This window comes from Sminthopsis crassicaudata, chromosome 2 (genome assembly GCF_048593235.1).
Source record: "Sminthopsis crassicaudata isolate SCR6 chromosome 2, ASM4859323v1, whole genome shotgun sequence".
In the NCBI taxonomy this organism is placed as follows: Eukaryota; Metazoa; Chordata; class Mammalia; order Dasyuromorphia; family Dasyuridae; genus Sminthopsis; species Sminthopsis crassicaudata.
In genome coordinates, this window is record NC_133618.1 from 57308095 (window position 1) to 57325618 (window position 17524).

General features: G+C 45.1%; 1 protein-coding gene across 3 annotated transcripts in view; it reads right to left on the minus strand.

Moving 5' to 3' along the window:
• Positions 1 to 619: 619 nt before the first annotated feature.
• Positions 620 to 17524, minus strand: part of OSGIN1 (oxidative stress induced growth inhibitor 1) — a 38778-nt gene continuing 21873 nt past the window's right edge. The window contains exons 1-6 of one of the 3 annotated variants that reach the window (XM_074286357.1): positions 13016 to 13225; positions 7241 to 7327; positions 5559 to 5695; positions 4950 to 5141; positions 4622 to 4713; positions 620 to 2045 (exon numbers count right to left, since the gene is read on the minus strand). In XM_074286357.1, coding sequence (XP_074142458.1) covers positions 1097 to 2045; positions 4622 to 4713; positions 4950 to 5141; positions 5559 to 5695; positions 7241 to 7283 — 1413 coding nt within the window. In that variant the 5' untranslated portion in view covers positions 7284 to 7327; positions 13016 to 13225 and the 3' untranslated portion in view covers positions 620 to 1096. Of the gene's footprint in view, positions 2046 to 4621; positions 4714 to 4949; positions 5142 to 5558; positions 5696 to 7240; positions 7328 to 12033; positions 12825 to 13015; positions 13226 to 17524 lie in introns of those variants that run through there. The other 2 variants (XM_074286358.1, XM_074286359.1) reach the window with 2 other exon arrangements.

The following is a 17524-nucleotide window of genomic DNA, read 5'->3' on the forward strand; positions in this document are numbered from 1 at the left end:
AGGCAGATTATTTTATTTGAGAAGCAGTAGGGAGCCACTGAGGATTTTTAGGAAGCAGGTGACATGGTCAGATTTGAGTTTCAGGAATATCACCCTCCATATGGCTGCTCTGGGGAGGGAAGAGTCTGGAAGCAGGAAGGTCAAACAGGAAGCTAATGAAGTCTTGTGATGGAAAGGTGGCAAAGGCTTGAGTTGGGGGTTCAAGGTGAGGAGAGGGTGTTCTGGAGGTATATCTGACCCAATTTGGCTAATGATGGGGTAGGTAGATGAGGACCAGGGAAGCGTCAGTGAATGTCATGGATCTACTCCTTCCTTCCCCTCCACACTCTGCCAGTGTCTGCCCATTCCTGTGCTGTTTTTGTGCCTTTTACTCAGATTGGTATCCTTCATTCTCCAAGAGGACCAAAATGGCATCACTGTGTTAAGTCTAGTTACAGACTGTGGCTGATCAGACCAATACACGTTGGACACCAATATTGGTGGGTTCTCTATTTTGGGGGGCAGATTTGGGGTGGATTCTCTAATTTTACACACAAAACACAACCTCAGTTTGAGATCCCTGGAATCACCCCATAAGGACAAGCTGGAACATCCCAAAAACAAACTCTCCAAGAAGGTATTTTGGCAGTTATTTAGTTTATTCAAGATGTAGTCCTAGGGAAGAGCGGAGGCTAGTAACCTCCCCTGGCCGAGTTCAATCACCAGTGCTGCTCATTGGCCCAGGCTTTGGGGCTCTGAGAGCCTGAAGTTCTAACGGCCCACAAATCTCATTTGGGTTCAGGAAACTTTTGAAGTGGTCAGTACTAAGTGTGCCTCTCAGATTCTGGCCCAGCCAGACCCACAATCACTATCCCTGTCCCAGGGCAAGGGCCTTTTGGTCTATTAACAAGGAACTGTCTTTAGAATCACTGCCCTTCCCACTCCTCCCCCCTTTATATCCTCCCTACAGGGAGATGTCCCTCCAGGGGAGGCCCACATTGGGGCCTCCCAATAGTCTGAGCCCCAGACATTGTACCAGGCAGGATTGAGCAGGTCTCCTTCCTAATCTGAGTTGGGGCTGTGAGATTGGGGGCATGTAGGGTGGGCAGGGGAAGTCCTAGGGAGGCTTCCTATTTTCTTTCAGCAGGGAACTGGCCACAGCCAGGGCCCCTCCCTGCACAAATCTCACGAAGTTGTCTCCCACCAGGGGCCCTATGGCATAGAGGCCCCTCTGCCGGGTGCTCTGGTAGGTGAAGGGGTCGACATCAATGGGGTTCCTCTTGGGGCTCAGGGGTTGGTCTGGGTCCACAGTTAAGTCAGCACCGCCATGGGCCAGGAAGGAGAGGTCAGGGTAGGAGCCAATAAGCACCAGTACAAGGGAGACCCTGAATAGCTTGTGTTCCCCATTTTGGTCCTGGAACACAGCCTGGTGGTCCTCCTGGAAGAGCAGGGGCCGATGTTTGGGCAGGCTCAAGTAGCCTGTGTAGGTGGTGAACGAGAGGATGGATTTCTCCTGCATCATCTGGTGCACTTTTTGGTACTCCGGGTACATCTTCTTGGGGAGCTGGTTGAAGATGAGGTCAGGGTCATCCACTGGCCGGCGGAAAGCGTGGATCACTGGGAGGCTGTAGCGCCGAGCATACAGGACAGCATCAGCTGCGGACAGCCCAGCCCCAACAATGAGTATGGGGTCAGAGGTGGGGGTCACAATCCCAGCTTTCAGGGCCTCTTCCAAGGCTGAGAGCTCATAGTGAACATAGGGAAGGTCTTCTCCAGCAATGCCCAGCCGGGCTGGGCTGTCCGATGTGCCTGTGGCCAGGACCAGATTGCGGGCACGGAGACTGAAAGGCTTCTGGCTCCCATCCTTGGTGGTCATAAAGCCGCTTACCATGAACAGGGGGCTCCCGCCTTGCTGGCCCCTAGTTTCCCCCGAGTCAAGGCTCTCAATGTCCACGGCCGTGACCACAGAGCCACAGAGGAAGTTGTGGCTGAGTCCCTTCTTCACCACATAGTCCTGGTAATAATGGGCAATGTCCCCAGCTGTGGCCCGGAAGTCCCGCAAGTCCCTGGGAAAAAGACCGGAGCAAAGTTAGAAGTCATTCTCAGTGGTCCAAGCAATACAGGCACATGAATGAGCCCTTAAAGCTCTCAGAGGACACAGATCATACGGGCCTTGGGCTTCCTGGTTTATGGGGCCATCTGCATTTCCAAAGAGACTGGCCCATTAGGTTCTTAGAAGAAAGAGTTCTGGGCTTGGAATCAGGAGACCTTATCAGGCACCCTTATGATCTAGGTGACTCTCTGTGAGAGAAACACTTAACTTCTTAATTTTTCCCTCTGTAAAATGGGGATAATAATAGGATAAAATGAAATATTTGTAAAAGTGGTAAAACTTAAAGTTCGACACCAACATATTTTATAATATATATTTTTATATATGAAGCTTTTGTTTAGTCCTATTCCACACTGTGTGACCCTATTTGGGAGTTTCTTGGCAAAGATACTAAAATGGTTTGCCATTTTCTAGCTCATTTTACTGATAAGGAAGCTAAGGCTTTTCAAAGTTAAGTGACTTGTCCAGGGTCTAGTAAATGTCTAAGGTTGCATTTGCACTCAAGTCATCTTGACCCTAGGCCCAGAATTCTTTAGCTGCCCCAGTATAAATAATCTAGAGACCAAGTAGATGGGGGTATGTGATGAGAATTTCTATTCATGTCCTCTTCCTTGAGGCAATGGGGAATCCAACAGGAGAAAATTGGAAGGGAGAAAAGCTAAAGGTAAAAAAGGGGGGACAGATTGAAGGGTAGGATGTTCTAGGCAAGGTTAAAGCAAGGGTAAAGAATGAGAGGATGGGGCCAAATAAGTTGTGCTGGCCAACATAACCTAGGGTTCAGACTGACCAAACTCAGACTAAAAGTTGTAAGTAATTTTTGCATTTATTTTTATTTATTTTTTCCCCCCTGAGGCTGGGGTTAAGTGACTTGCCCAGGGTCACACAGCTAGGAAGTGTTAAGTGTCTGAGATCAAATTTGAACTCGGGTCCTCCTGAATTCAGGGCTGGTGCTCTACCCACTGTGCCACCTAGCTGCCCCCCATTTATTTTTGTAAATGTAATTTCTGTAAACATTTTCTGAGTAATTTCTGCAAACATTTTGGTAAACTTCATTTTGATAGACATTTTCTGAGCAATTTTTTGTAAACATTTTTGCAAGCTTCATTTTGACAGACATCTTCTGGGCAATTTTTTTGCAAACACTTTTGCACACATTTTCTGAGGAATATTTGTAAACTTCATTTTTATAAGCTCTTCCTTCTGTTGTGGAGCTGGAAGATTTGTGGGTAGCTATTTTTTTTAAGGATCATTAAATGCTTGTGCTGGAAGGGACCTGAGTACTTCTCAAGCTCAATCCCCTCACTTCCCAGATGAAGGAGGAGAGCCCCATACTCTAGATCTCAGGGTTGTCAGTTCAGTGCTCTTTCCCATAAATCACTTGTTCCTCAGCAAAATTTCAGTTTTGCAGTCTTGCTAAAATTTCCTTTTTCCAGTCCTGCTAAAGCATGTCTCCAGCTTCTCACTGGAGAGGGGACAAGCACTTGTCAGATGGGGCCAATGTTCTGATTTGTTTTTCTTTAAATGACCTTTGTTAAAAGGGAGGGCTTTACTTTTGTGGAAGAGTCGTCACTGGAGAGTAACAACAAAGTAAAAAATAAAGAGAACGCATAAAACATTAAAAAGCAATCTCAGGATCTAAAAAGAGATTGTTCATAAGTAGAGAGAAATCAGAGCCACATATTTAGAGATGGAAGAGATCTGAGAGGTCCCTGAGTCCCACCCTCTCATTTTATACATAAGGAAAGGGAAGAACAAGGAGGTCAAGGAATTTGTCCATTTACACAGTGAGTTTATAGAGTGGCGTGGGAGGGTATACTGATAATGACCAGACTAAGTCTTCTACTGGATAGACAGTATGGGAAGGGATAGAATAGAGAGGGTGGGAATCAAGGAAAAATGTCAGTTGGGAAAGGTAGGCACCATATACCATTCTTTTATAGGAAGGTGGCTGGTACAGTGGATAGAGCAAAAGATTTGGACTCTGGAAAACTTGGCTTTAAAAAATCCCTTAGACACTTAGCTGTGTGACCCTGAACAAGTTATTATCATAAGATTGGTGTGAGGATGGAAAGAAATAATGTGTGTAGAGTATTTGGCAAACTTTAGGGCAGGGGTTCTCAAACTACGGCCCATGGGCCAGATGCGGCCCACTGAGGACGTTTATGTGGCCGCTGGGTTATGGCAAATGGGCTGAGGGGCGGAGACAGAGTGTGAGCTTTTGTTTTTACTATGTCCGGCCCTCCAACAGTCTGAGCGACATTGAACTGGCCCCCTATTTAAAAAGTTTGAGGACCGCTGCTTTAGGGTGTTATATAGCTGTAAGCTATCATTATTATTATTATTATTATTGTCTCATCACTGCAAAAAGGAAAATAAAAAATCCTCGGGCCAGGTTCAGAGGAGACATGATCCTGGATTTTGAGTCTTCTGCTCCAATTAGGGTTGGGAGAAATGCACTTCTCTGACTTGGAGCAGTCTTCCTTCCCTACTTCTTCCTCCCTCCTCCTCTATCAGGCCCCATAGTCTCACCTGCGCTTCCTCTGCATCCAGTCTTTAAACTTCAGGTCAGGGAGCCCCATCCACTCGCCCTGACTTAAGGTCACCATGGAGCCTTCGATGGACTAGATAAGAAGAAAGTCCTTTAGTTTCTGCTTCCAAATCCCCCTTCCCGACCCTGGGGCCCAGCCAAGGGAAGGAAGGATGAGTGGAAAGAGGGATGGGGAAAGGTCCCTTCAGGAAAGGAGGATGATACATTGGCTAGGAGAAAGGGACGAAAAAGACCAATCACTGGAAGCGAAGTTCATCATTGGTCACTTCCAAGTTCCCCCATGTCCCAAAATTGTTTCCCCCAACTCACATGCCAGGCCCCTCCAGGGAGGTTGCGACCCAGGACCAGGTGGGGAATCATTCGTTCTGTTCTGTGTTCCCAGGTGAGGACAGACTCAATATTTCCTCCAAAATCTGTGTCTGGGCGCAGGAGAGCATCAAAGAGCAGAGCTACAGGACTTTGACTTCTGCCCTCCAAGCCCTCTGACAGATAGTCCAAGTCCTACCAGGGAGAGAAATATTTCATTTAGAGTTACAAGGAAACTTCAGAGATCATTGGAGACAATCCCTTTGTTTTACAGACAAAGAAAGGGAGGCAAAGGGTCAATGATTAGTCTGGGCTCTTTGATAGATCTGGCCTAGGACCTATCGGAGACAAGGTTGGGCCTGAGGCTCTGACCTGTTGACTAGTTCCTCCTTAATATTCAAGGCCAAATTGTGGGAGTGAAAGAAGCAGTAAAACAAAATCCAAAAAAACCAAACCAAAACAACAACAACAACAACAAAAACCAAAAACAAACAAATTACTGATAAAGTTTTCAAGATTGGATACTAAGCAAAGAAATCAAGAGAAGGGAGGACTACCGACTCCATGGGTGAGGATCAATCAGGGTGCACTTGTAAAGCCTTCCATACTGACCTGGTCCAGGATGGAGACATGGGGCTTCTCAGTCAGCTTCATCTGCAGGAGGGGATGTGGGTGGACAGCATCAGCTTTTACATAAGGTGTATAACCAGACAGCAAATAGGACAGACAGATTCCTGAAGGGCCATTACCTGGGAAGGAGGGGAAGAGACACGGTGATGGATGGCCCATTGTTGCCAAGTCCAGTTTCTAAAGGCGAAGAGATGGCTGCCCCAGTTCCTGTCTCTCCACCAATTAAAAATCACACATATTTTTATAGGACCCTGGGTGTGAAAGCGATAGCTATAAGATATCCAAGCCGATGATCTACAGCCCCCCAGATACCTTTCCCTATCTTTCCAGTATTCTTACACTTTACAAGTCTCCTCCACATACCAATAGTCTAGTTGTACTCCTGTTCCTCAAATATGTCTCTAACAAGATCCTGTCTTTGCTCTGGCTTTCCTATGTGCATGGGATATTTCCTCTTCTTTGCTTCCCTAACTTCAAGATTCAGCTCAAATCCTACCTTTTGCAGGAAGCAGATGTAGTACTACGTCCCTTCAACTCCCATGTGCTTTCTCCCTGAGATTGACTTCTATATTTTATATACCTTAGGATAAAGTTATTTACTCTCCAATTAATTTTAAATTCTTTATTTTGTTGAATATTATTTTCGTTGCATTGATCAATCAAGGATGTATTTAGCATTTCTTCTTTTCTGTGTTTGTGAAATTGTATCCTAATATATGGTAATTCTTTTTTTAAGCATATGCAATTCCCTAAGAAGAAATCTGTTGGGTTTATACAATAAGTAAGAAGCCTGGATCAATATTGTCATTATCCTAATTTTTATAAAAAGTTTACAAAATAGTGTTACATGATCTAATAATAGAAACAGATATGATTTTCCAGTGGAAATGACATTTAAAAAGAGCATTACAATCTGCTTTGTTGCTGCATTCCATATGATTTATAACTGAAACCTTCTCTATATATTATCTCATTATTAAAATGTGAGCTCCCCAGGGTATATAGACTGTCTTTTATTTTTCTGTTTGTATATCAGCAATAAGTACAGTGTATATCATAAAAGTTTAACTTTCTTTCCTTCCTTCCTTCCTTCCTTTCTTTCTACCTTCCTAACTTACTTTCTTACTACCTTTCTCCCTACCTCCCGTCTTTTCTCTCTTCCTTTTTTCCTCCTCCCTCTCGTCCTTCTTACTTTCCTTCCTTCTTCCTTCTCTTCCTCCTTCTCTTCATCTATTCCTCTCTTCCTCTCTTTTTTCTTTCTTTCTTTCCTTCTTTTCTTCTTTCTCTCTCTCTCTCTCTTCCTTTCTTTCTCTCTCTCTCTCTTTTCCTCCCTCCCTCCCTTTCTTCCTTCTTTTCTACTTTCCTTCCTTCCTTCCTTCCTTCCTTCCTTCCTTCCTTCCTTCCTTCCTTCCTTCCTTCTTTCCTTCCTTCCTTCTTTCCTTTTTCCCTCCCTCCCTCCCTCCTATGTTCCCTCTCTCCTATTCCTTCTTCCTTCCCTCCCTTCTTTTCTTTCTCCTTCCTTTCTTCCCTCCCTCCCACCAACTGCTTGTGGTAGCTTCTACAAGTAGTATTTTGACCAACCTCAGGTCTTTTGGTTCATAATCAGTGTCACCTAAGGATTCAAAATCCTAGGAGATTCCTCTCTCTCAGAAGGGAATACTCACCAATGATGATCACTGGGAGCGGCTCCTTCCATACAAAACACATGATCGCAAGAAAAGGTTTCAAAGCCAGAAACCAACCTGTTAGGGCTGAAGAAAAAGACAATTACTGGGGTGACCCGAGCATCATTAAGCATGGGGGGGCTGAAGCCTTTTATCTCAGCCAATGATGATCCTTGCACCACATCTTTAAGTAAGAAAATAGAATTTGGGGCTGGAAGACAGTAGGTCAGTTACCTAGTTCAACCTTCTCATTTTCCATATAAGGAAACTAAGGTTTATAGTGGAAGAGCTTGACCCAGAGCCAAAAAGATGGTAAGTAACAGGGAAAAGACTCTGGCCTAGGTCTTCCCAATTGAATCCTCCGTCCACAGCACCCTGGTGGAGGTCTCTTTTCTCAGACTTAACCTTCTCAGCTACCATCCACTCTACTCTAGAACCCTGCCTGGGCAAAGACAGGGGCTCCCTAGAGGATATGGATCCAGCCTGAGACCCTGCCAGCTCTTGCCTTCCTCCCAGCCAACTCTCCTTTCCTTTAAATGTTTATCAGTGACTTCCTCCCTTCTTAACCCCGAAAAAAAACCCAGCAGCAGCTGCCCCTGCCTTCAAATTTCATGAGCGTTCTTGTCTTCCTCTGCTTTTGCTTCTCGGATCAGCCCTGACCTGTCCGCCTGTGAAGAACAACCCTCCCTTCCAACATAGAAAATATATTCTTATTACTGTATGTTAAAGGCATTTTGGCATGGCAAACCTGTAATGATAGGATGCTGGGAGGGGGAGCAGGGGATAGGGGATAGGAGCTAATACCTGAATGATAGCCATCAACTTGGGGAAAGGGTGGAGCTGAGCTAAGGAGAGTTTGGCCATCCATTGGGTTTAAGGTACATCACATTTCTGCTCTGCAAATGAGGTCCCTTTCTCCTACTTCCAACAAGAGCCAGGAATTTAGAAGGCAGCCCCCAAATACACTTAAAAAAAAAAAAAAAAAAAAAAACCAAACCCTGGAATGTTCAGATTTTGCCTCTAGGAAGGAAGGGTTATCACTGGAAGGAACAGGTAATAAGGGCCATTATGTTTAAGAAAAGAGAGGAAATGGCAAGGATGTTGTTTTTAAAGATTTGCAAAGTCCTTTATGTCCATTATCTCATTAGTCTTTATAACAACTCTTCAGGGCAGGTTCATATTACCCTTTTGCATAGAACCAATATTGACCAGAATCCCCTCCTTAAAGAATAGTTAATAATAATCTGCAATAATCTATTGGAATAATCCCTTAATTTGGTCTCCCTAAATCAAGTCTATCTCAACTTCAATCCTTCTTATACATAGCTGTCCAAGTGATTTTCCTAGAGCGTAAGCCTTCTGATCCCCTCCTCAATAAATGTCCATGGCTCCTTATTGTCTCTGGAATCACATATAAACTATCTAATGTTTTGCAACCTGCCTTTGCTCTCTTTCCACCTTTATTATATTCCTTATTCTCCTTCCAGCCAGGAGATGCAGTGGACAGAGCCCTGGGGCTGGAGTCAAGAAGAGAGGAGATCAAAACCAATTTTAGACCCTGGGCAATTCACTTTCACCTGTCTGCCTCAGTTTCCTCGATTGTAAAAATGAAAATAATAGCAGTGTCACCCTTCCAGGGTTATTGTAAGGATCAAATGAGCTTACAGCATAATACCTATCACATAGAAAGTACTTAATAAATAAATCCTCTTTTCCTTCATCCCTTCCAGCACTTCATGGCACAGCCAAAAGAATCTTTGGTGTTCTTGTTTATCTGAACTTCCTTGTCAGTGACTCTTAGAATCTTTCCTTTAAAACTCAATTCAAGTCACTTTCTATCTCTTTTGCAATTCGCCAGATGTTACATATATCTGCTCCTCAAATTACCTTATATTTGCTTTTATTTTATATTTTCTAGATTTTATTTTGTCTGGGCAGCTAGCCTCTAAAGTGCTGGGCTTGGAGTGAGAAAGATTCATCTTCATTAGTTCAAATCTGACCTCAGACACTTTCTGTCTGTGTGATCCTGGACAAATCATCTATCACCCTTTGCCTCAGTTTCTCCATGAAAAGAGCTAGAGAAGGAAATAACGAACCACTCTAGTATTTTTGCCAAAGAAATCCTAGAAAAGGTCATGAAAAGTCATTCATAACTGAACCAACTCAATAACAAATATTTTGTTTGACAATCAATCAACCAGAATTTATTAAGCACCTACTATGCGCCAAACAATATGTGTGCTAAATTCTGAAGTAAAAAGTAAAACAAACAGAAAACAATCAGTGCTATCCAAGCGCTCAGAGTTTAATGCAAGATATAACATTCGAACCGCTAAGGATACAGACAGCATAAATTGGCAGATAATCTCAGAAGGAAAGCACTAACATTTAGAAAGACTGGGAAAGGCTTTCTGCAGAAGATGAGATTTTAGTTGAGATTTGAAGACAATAGGAGTTCACTGAAGTCAAGGCCTGTTTTGTTTTTTGGATCCTGGGGGTTTTCTGTCTTTCTACCTTCAATGCCTAGTGCAACAACAACAACAAAACGGGGGGGGGGGGGGGAGGGGGGGGAGGGTGTGGTGGTGGTGAATAAATACTAGGTGCCAGAATGATACTGATATTGCCCAGGGCCAGAAAGAATAGTCCTGGGATTCCCACTTGTATGGAATAGAGGGATAAGGTGAAGAACTTACAGGAATGTATAAATTCTTTTTCCACATCTTATTTTCATTATTTCTGTGTTTCCCCTATGACCTGTATAATATGTGCAGGCCCATATTTACTTGAGCCTTGGCCAGCTATAACCATATTTACTTAACCTGAGCTGACGACATTTATCAGTATTTGACATTTATCGATATTTAGTCTATTAGCTAGACCACTATCTACTTGATTAAGCCTGAAGGCCTGATTTTCTGTTTCCTAGAAATCAGGAGATTTTGGGGAAACAGAAATCTTCTATTTCAATGTCTCTGAATAGTAACAACCAATTAGATGCCTTCCCCTCCCCTTCTCAATGCTCTCTTACTTGTGATGTAATTTCTTGTATAAAAGCTATGCATCTTTACTACTTCTTTAGTCCTCCTATCATGAGTTTTCTCTTTCTTATCTCTTGATGGGACAGCTCATCCTCTGGAGGTTTTGATAAACAACTTTTCTGCTTTCTACTGAATGATCTCTGAGTAGTCATTTTGGATAAGGGCCTTCTACATCCCACATGCTTTCAAAATAAGGTGAACTTGGAAAAGTCGCTCAGGTTGATCTAGTCTCTTCTCAGACATGGTTACAGTCTGATCTGTAAACTATATTCTAAACTCTAAATGGGTCCCTTCCTAAGCTTTGCCATCTCTGTTTGGAGTGAAGTTTCCTCTCTGTAAAAATTTCAGATTGTTAAGAAGCTTGTAGGTACAATAGAAATCATCCAATTGATGCCCTGATAGAAAGCCTCCCCAAATCCACAAATGCTGAAGAACTCCAATGACAAACAATTCATTATGTCTTAAGATCACCTATTCTACTGCTCTCATAGAAAAGATGATCTTCCCTATATTAACCCCTTATGATTTCCTCCCCTCAAACACCCCCTGCCATTGTTCCTAGTACCCCCCTGGGACCAAGCAGAACAATTCTAATTTCTTTTCCACTAAAATTACTTAAAGATCCTCTTCTGAGTCTTCTCTCACTGAGGTTAAATATATTGGGTTCCTTTAACTGAATATCACATGTTCCTTAGAATGTAATCTCCCTGAGGACGAGGACTGTCTCATTTACTTCTCCGAATCTCCAGTACCTAACACGGTGCCTTGCCTATAGGGCACTGTGGGAGCAGTTCTTCCAGCTCATTTTACAAATGAGAAAACTGAGACACACAGAATCTAGTAAGGGTCTGAGGTCATACTCACAAAGATGAGCTTCCTGACTCTCGGCCCAACACTAGCTACTGTATCACTGCTGCCCTCCAATCCTGGCTACTGTTACTATTGTTCCAACCCTTATGCTCTCTCCACTATACAACACTACTCAGTTTCCTCCTTTGTAAAAAAAAAAAAAAAAAAAAGAGTTGGACAGGACATAACTCTGAGGTCTAAATCCTAAGATCCTGACCTGCTTAGGCCTAACAGGTTGCACAAAGTCCGGGATTGCATCCCAGAGAGAGGACACATGCAGATTTGAACTCCACCCTCATAGCAGGGAGATTGGACTCTCCTCCAAGCAAGTAGGCGTGGAGAAGGGCAAGGGTTAGTTACCAGCAAGGGACACTTCTCCTGACTCACGCACAAGAGAGCTAGATTCCTCTCCATCATCTCTGAACCCTGGAGCGCTCAGTCACCTTAAAGTGGTGGCAATTCACTGACTGTCCCAAGGAGCTGAGGCAGGCCCGGATGCTGGCTGAGGTCACCCCGCTCAGATCCTGAGTTCCATAGCCCAAGAATATGTTAAAGACACTGGGAAGGTACAGGAGATTCCCAGGCAAAGACAGGACCTGCATCTTTAGCAGGGTTCTCTTTAGGAACCCAGGATTTGGGAACAAAGTCTAGTTTAATCTCGTTTTATGGAAGAGGAAACAGTGCTACGGAGAGCTAAGTTATCTAAAATGTATTCCTTGAGAGGAGGGACTTTTTTTTTATCTTTCTTCCTTTTTCCTTGTACCACCAATGCTTGCCATAGAGCCTGGCGCACACTAGGGGCTTTAAGGTCATACAAATAGTAAGTAGCAGAGCCAGGATTTGTGACTTTAAATTCCATCTTGTTTTTACACTAGCACCATTATCATCCTAACAGGTAACATTTACCTTGAATCTGGCAAAGACACGTCCTGAGATAGTTGTTAATTATTGCTGAATTCCCAACAAAAAATTTAAACACTTTCACTGGATCCTCCCTGGAATCACCCGTAGGGGAGACATTGTTGTGATCCCCTGAGCGAAGGCCCAGAGGATTAAAATCACTTGCTCGTGGTCTCACGTCTAAGGCAGGATTTGAATCCAAATCAGAGGCTCTCTATTTATGACCCGGTCAAAGACTCTCAGAAATCTTCTCCACCCTTCCAAAGCCTGATGTCACCCTGGGAAAGCCGCCAAAGGCCTCCTGGGATGTATTATAAGGGCCATAATAATGGTAACGACTGGGATAACTGCTGCTTATAGAGCTTTAAGCCCTCTCCTTACGGCCTCGGAGCGCCCGGACAACCCCGGCCTGACTAAATGTCTCCCGGAGAAGTGAATGAATGAAGCCTCGGAGAGTTACAGCGGCGTTTCCCACGCCCATAGCGCTTCAGATAACCAAGACCGGCCGGTGGGGAGTTTGTTAGAGGTATCATTACTGCTCCCACTTTAAAAGCGGAGTGATTTGTCCCATAAAGTGGAAATAAAGTGATTTGTCCTATAAGGAGCGGCCGTCCTCCCCCCCGTGCGCCGGGAAGCCCCCCGGACTCCGTTGGAAAGGTGGCACCGAGGCAGCGCGGGGCAGCGGGGAGAGCGTGAGGGCGCAGCCGGGATGGGAGGCCGCGGGACGCGGGGCAGCGCGGGCCGGGGCTTCGTGAGTCAGTCCCAGAAAGTGCTGCCGGAAGGGGCTCCTTGCATCCCTCTCCACGGGCTGGGGGTTTAAGCGGGCAGACATTTCTCGCTGACCCGCCGGCCCCCGAGCCCGAGGCCGCTGGGACGCCCCGGGGCGGCGGTCCCGGGGTCTCCAGGCGCTCAGCCCGGGACCCGGGTCCGGGCGTTCCAGGGTCGCTTTTCCCACAGGCATTTCCCCCCACACTCCACCAGCCCTCACCTGCTCAGGGCCGCGCGTGGGGAGCCGGCCAGTCTCGCTTCCCGGGAGAAGAGGGGGCGCGGGGCTCGGGCCGGCCGGTCCTTCAGACACCCATTGCTCGGAGCCGCACGGGACGCGAGGCTTATTTCACCGGCTGGCGGGGGGCGGGGCCACAAAATCACTTTCATAAGCGTGAGTCAGCAGGGTCTCTTCATATGAATGAACTGGAGCCGCTCGGGTTACGGGCTGTCTGAGCGCCTTAAAGGGGCCGGCCTCCCTTTCGGCCGCTGGCCCGGCCCGCCTCCTCCGGGCTTACTCCTCCGCACCGAGAGCCGGCCCCGAGCCAGGCCCAGCCCAGCCGCTAGCTCTGTCCCCTCGGACCCGGGAGAAGGAGCTAGAGGAGCCCAGAACCGCAGAGTTAGAGCCGGGGACCGCGCGGGCCGGCCCCTTTGTGTCTCCACAGGACTGGGAATGTCCGAGGAAGTACGTGGACTTGCCCAGGGTCACACAGCTGAGCCAGGGTCGGACTTGGCTCTGTGCGGCCGACGTTCAGGGCCTTGTTGGAAGCGCTGATCCCTGGGCCTCAGTTTCTTCAACTGCGAAATGGGCATGAGAATCGCTCCCGGGGGGTTGTGAGGATTCAGCGAGATAGTTATAAAATACTCCCGCAGGGCCCGGCATCTGCCCGGCCCCCTCATCTTACAGGTGGGGAAACTGAGGCGGGGGGGGTAAGGGCCAACACCAAGGCCGCACAGAGAGCCGGTCCGGCCTTCAAAAAAGATCTGCTAGATACCGGGGACAAAAACCAAAAACGGCAGCATCTGCCCTCTGAGCACTCGGGTACATGGGGAGGGAGGTGTGAACACGTGCGGGTACATGCGACACAGCGGAGGAAGGAAGGAAGGGAGGGAGGAAGGAAAGGAGAGGAGAAGAGAGGAGAGGAGAGGAGAGGAGAGGAGGGGAGGGGAGGGGAGGGGAGGGGAGGGGAGGGGAGAGGAGAGGAGGGGAGAGGAGAGGAGAGGAGGAAGGGAGGGAGAGAGGGGAGGAGGGAGAGAGGGGAAGAGGGGAAAGGAAGAGAAAGAAAGAAGAAAAGAAAGGAAGGAAGGGAGAAAAGAAGGGAGAAGAAATAAGGAAGGATACAGAAAAAGAAGGAAAATGAAAAAGAGGAGAGAAGGAAGTGAGGAAGGAAGGGAGGGAGAAAGGAAGGAAAGAAGGATAGAGGGAAAAGAAAAAAGAGAAAGAAAGAAAGAGAGAGAGAAAGGAAGAAAGAAAGAGAGAGAAAGAAAGAAAGAAAGAAAGAAAGAAAGAAAGAAAGAAAGAAAGAAAGAAAGAAAGAAAGAAAGAAAGAAAGAAAGAAAGAAAGAAAGAAAGAGAAAGAAAGAAAGAAAAGGAGGGAAGAAGGAAGAAGGGAAGGAAGATGAAAAGAAAGATGAGAAAAAGAGGGAGGGGAGAAAAAGAAAAGGAAGGAAGGAAAGAAGGGAGTGGGGAAGACAGTTATATGACTGGAAATGGTCCATTGGATTCCCAGTGGGTCAGCTACTACTTCTCACAAGTTGCTATTTGTCCTTCATTCTCAAAGAGGACCATGACATCAGAGAGGTGATGCAATGATTTATAAGTGAATTGGATTGAAGTAAGGGAGGGCTCTGCAAAGTCACCACCCTCACTTTCTCCTCCAGAGCCATCTGGGTCCAGATATAGATCAAGATGACTAGAGATAGCCTTGGATGAAGTGGCCTTTTTTAAAGTCCTTTTCCAGGTCTCAGTTTAACTGAGCCAATACCCATTCAGTAAAATGGTACCCTGGAACCTAAAATCTAAAGCACATATAGGTTCAACCCAGGTTCTCTGACTTCAAATCCAGGACTCTTCCCATGATGTCACATTATTCTCACACACTGGCTCTCATTTCTGAGTTTTATATGCTTTTTATATATGTATAGATATATACTATACTATACTGTACATATACATATACTTGAGAAATATCACCACTATTGTTCTTACATTATCCATGTGTTTTGTCTAAAACCCGGGGCTTTGCTTCATTTTACAACATAGATTTTAAACAGTTAATATGATCCTGTCCTGGGATGGTCAATGACCTCAAGGTTGGGAAAAATCTCCTGCAAATGGTTTTTGTCTTTATAGGATTCCAGTACCGAGAGCTGCATTAGAGGCCATGTAGTCTCCTCTACTCCAGCCACTGATCACACACTTAAAGACAACTAAAGTACCTTCCAGTTTTAAAATTCTATAAACATACCACTTAGAAACAAATCTATTTGGAAATTCAGGTTTCTCATCTGTAAAATGAGATGGTTAGAGAGAAAGTGGCCTCTAGAACTATGAGTCATAGCCATGGAATGCTGTGATCCACTTCCTCCCCCTCACGTGCCTAGTACAGAGTCAGGCTGTGGTGTAAGTGAAATAGGAGAGGTGGAATTCACAGGACTGTTAGGGAGGGAAAAAAGTACAATATTAAAAAATGTGTGGAAGGTCATGGAATGAAAGGATAATATACTTCCTGCTAAGAGAGTACTTGGAGACCATTGTGTCCAACTTCCTTATTTAACAGATGAGGAACTGGGGCCCAGAAGAATTAAGCAACCTGTTTAAGGTCACATGCAGAGCCCAGATTTGGACCAATATACTTTTTATTGCACCATGTTATTGTTGTTTTTGTTATTGTTCTTGAGAAGGGGTCTGACAAGATATAAATTGGAGTGTGTAAAATGACTAAACTAGGGATCTATAGTTGAGGGACTGAAGCAAGGAGAGGCTGGAGGTAGGGAGACCAGTTAGGTGAAAATTGTCAGGCTTCTAAGTGCTGGTCTTGAGGAGGAAGGACAAAGCTTGAAGAGGATAATGCCAGGAGAAGGGAAAAAAAGAGGGAAGGATCTAGGAGGTTTTGAAAGAATTTGGTGGAATTTGATGATGGATTAGATATAAAGGAAGAAAGAAGTCAGTCAGTCAATAAGCATTTAAGTGTTTTACTCTGTGCCGGGAAATGTGACTAAGAAGGAAGAAAATTTGATATTTCAGATTATGGAGGGAGGGAATCATCTTCCTGGGTGAATAATTTATAAATTGGGAAGCTGGGAAGAGGATATATCTTGGGATGGAGTGATAGGAAGAGGATGAACTTGGTTTTGGAGGTGTTGTTTAAGATTGTGAAAGGACACCTCAAAATAGATATCTAGGTTAGGTTTTTTTGTCCAGTCATTTTTCAATAGTTTTCCAACACTTCATGACCCTATCTGGAAAATATGCTAGAATAGTTAGTTTGCTATTTCCTTTTCCATCTCATTTTCACAGATGAAGAAACTGAGGCAAATTGATTCATGCAAAGACATGCAGCTATTAAGTATTGAGGACTGATTTGAACTCACAATGGACTCTTCCTGAGTCCAAACCTCTATCCTTTGTACCACCTACTTTCCTACAGATGCCCATAGGCAGAATAATTCAGGAGGAAGAACACCTGATTGCAGTCAAGCCAGGTTTGACTCCTTAGATCAACCACTCATCACCTGTGTGATCTGGACCAAATTAAGCATCTATTTCTCCCTCTGTAAATGAGAGGATGGAAATCTTCAACATCCTTCCTATCTTTAAAATCCTATAATTTTGAGGTTTAGGTCTGGGGTAATGGAGGTCAGAACTTGACATATAGGCTTGGGAGTCAGCAGCTGAGACTCACCAAAGGTGAGAACAGATGAGTGCAATCTCAGAGGAGAGAGAAAGAAGGGTCAAGAATCTGTGCTATTCTCTGTATCACCATTACATCCTTCTCTCAACACCCCTCCCCCAATATATCCTCAGGACTCGGGAGGAAACCTGTTCAGGCTTTCTCTTTCCTCCCTGGGAAAGGGGCTGCCCTTGCATCTGTTTCTCATATCTTCTCCCATCCTTTTTACTCCTCCAACCCTTGGGTATAAAGTGGGTTGGAATTTTCTAGTGTTTTTTTTTTAAGATCTATCAACTGAGGCTGAGTTAAAATCAGTAATTGCAGCTCCAAAATAACAGAAGCAGGAGAGAAAAAGGGACTGGGTCCTAAGGAGGGAAGTAGCAGGGGAAGGAAGGACCATGAAGTTACCCATTAGTTATTCTGCAAGTTTTCCCCTGCACATTGTTCATAATCATTCTTACTCATTTAGCCATGTAGAATTGTTCCATTTCCATGTTAATCTAGAGAATCTAAAAGAGACAGAGAGAAACAAAGACAGACAGACAGACAGACACACATACACAGAGAGAGAGAGAGAGACAGAGAGAGAGACAGAGACAGAGAGACAGAGAGAGACAGAGAGAGAGACAGAGAGACAGAGACAGAGAGAGAGACAGAGAGACAGAGAGAGAGAGACACAGAGAGAGAGAGAGACAGAGAGACAGAGAGAGATAGAGAGACAGAGAGAGAGAGACAGACAGAGAGAGAGAGAGACAGAGACAGAGAGAGAGACAGAGAGAGACAGAGAGACAGAGAGAGAAATGTTCAAAGGGACTATTTGTGTCTGACTTGTAGCAGAA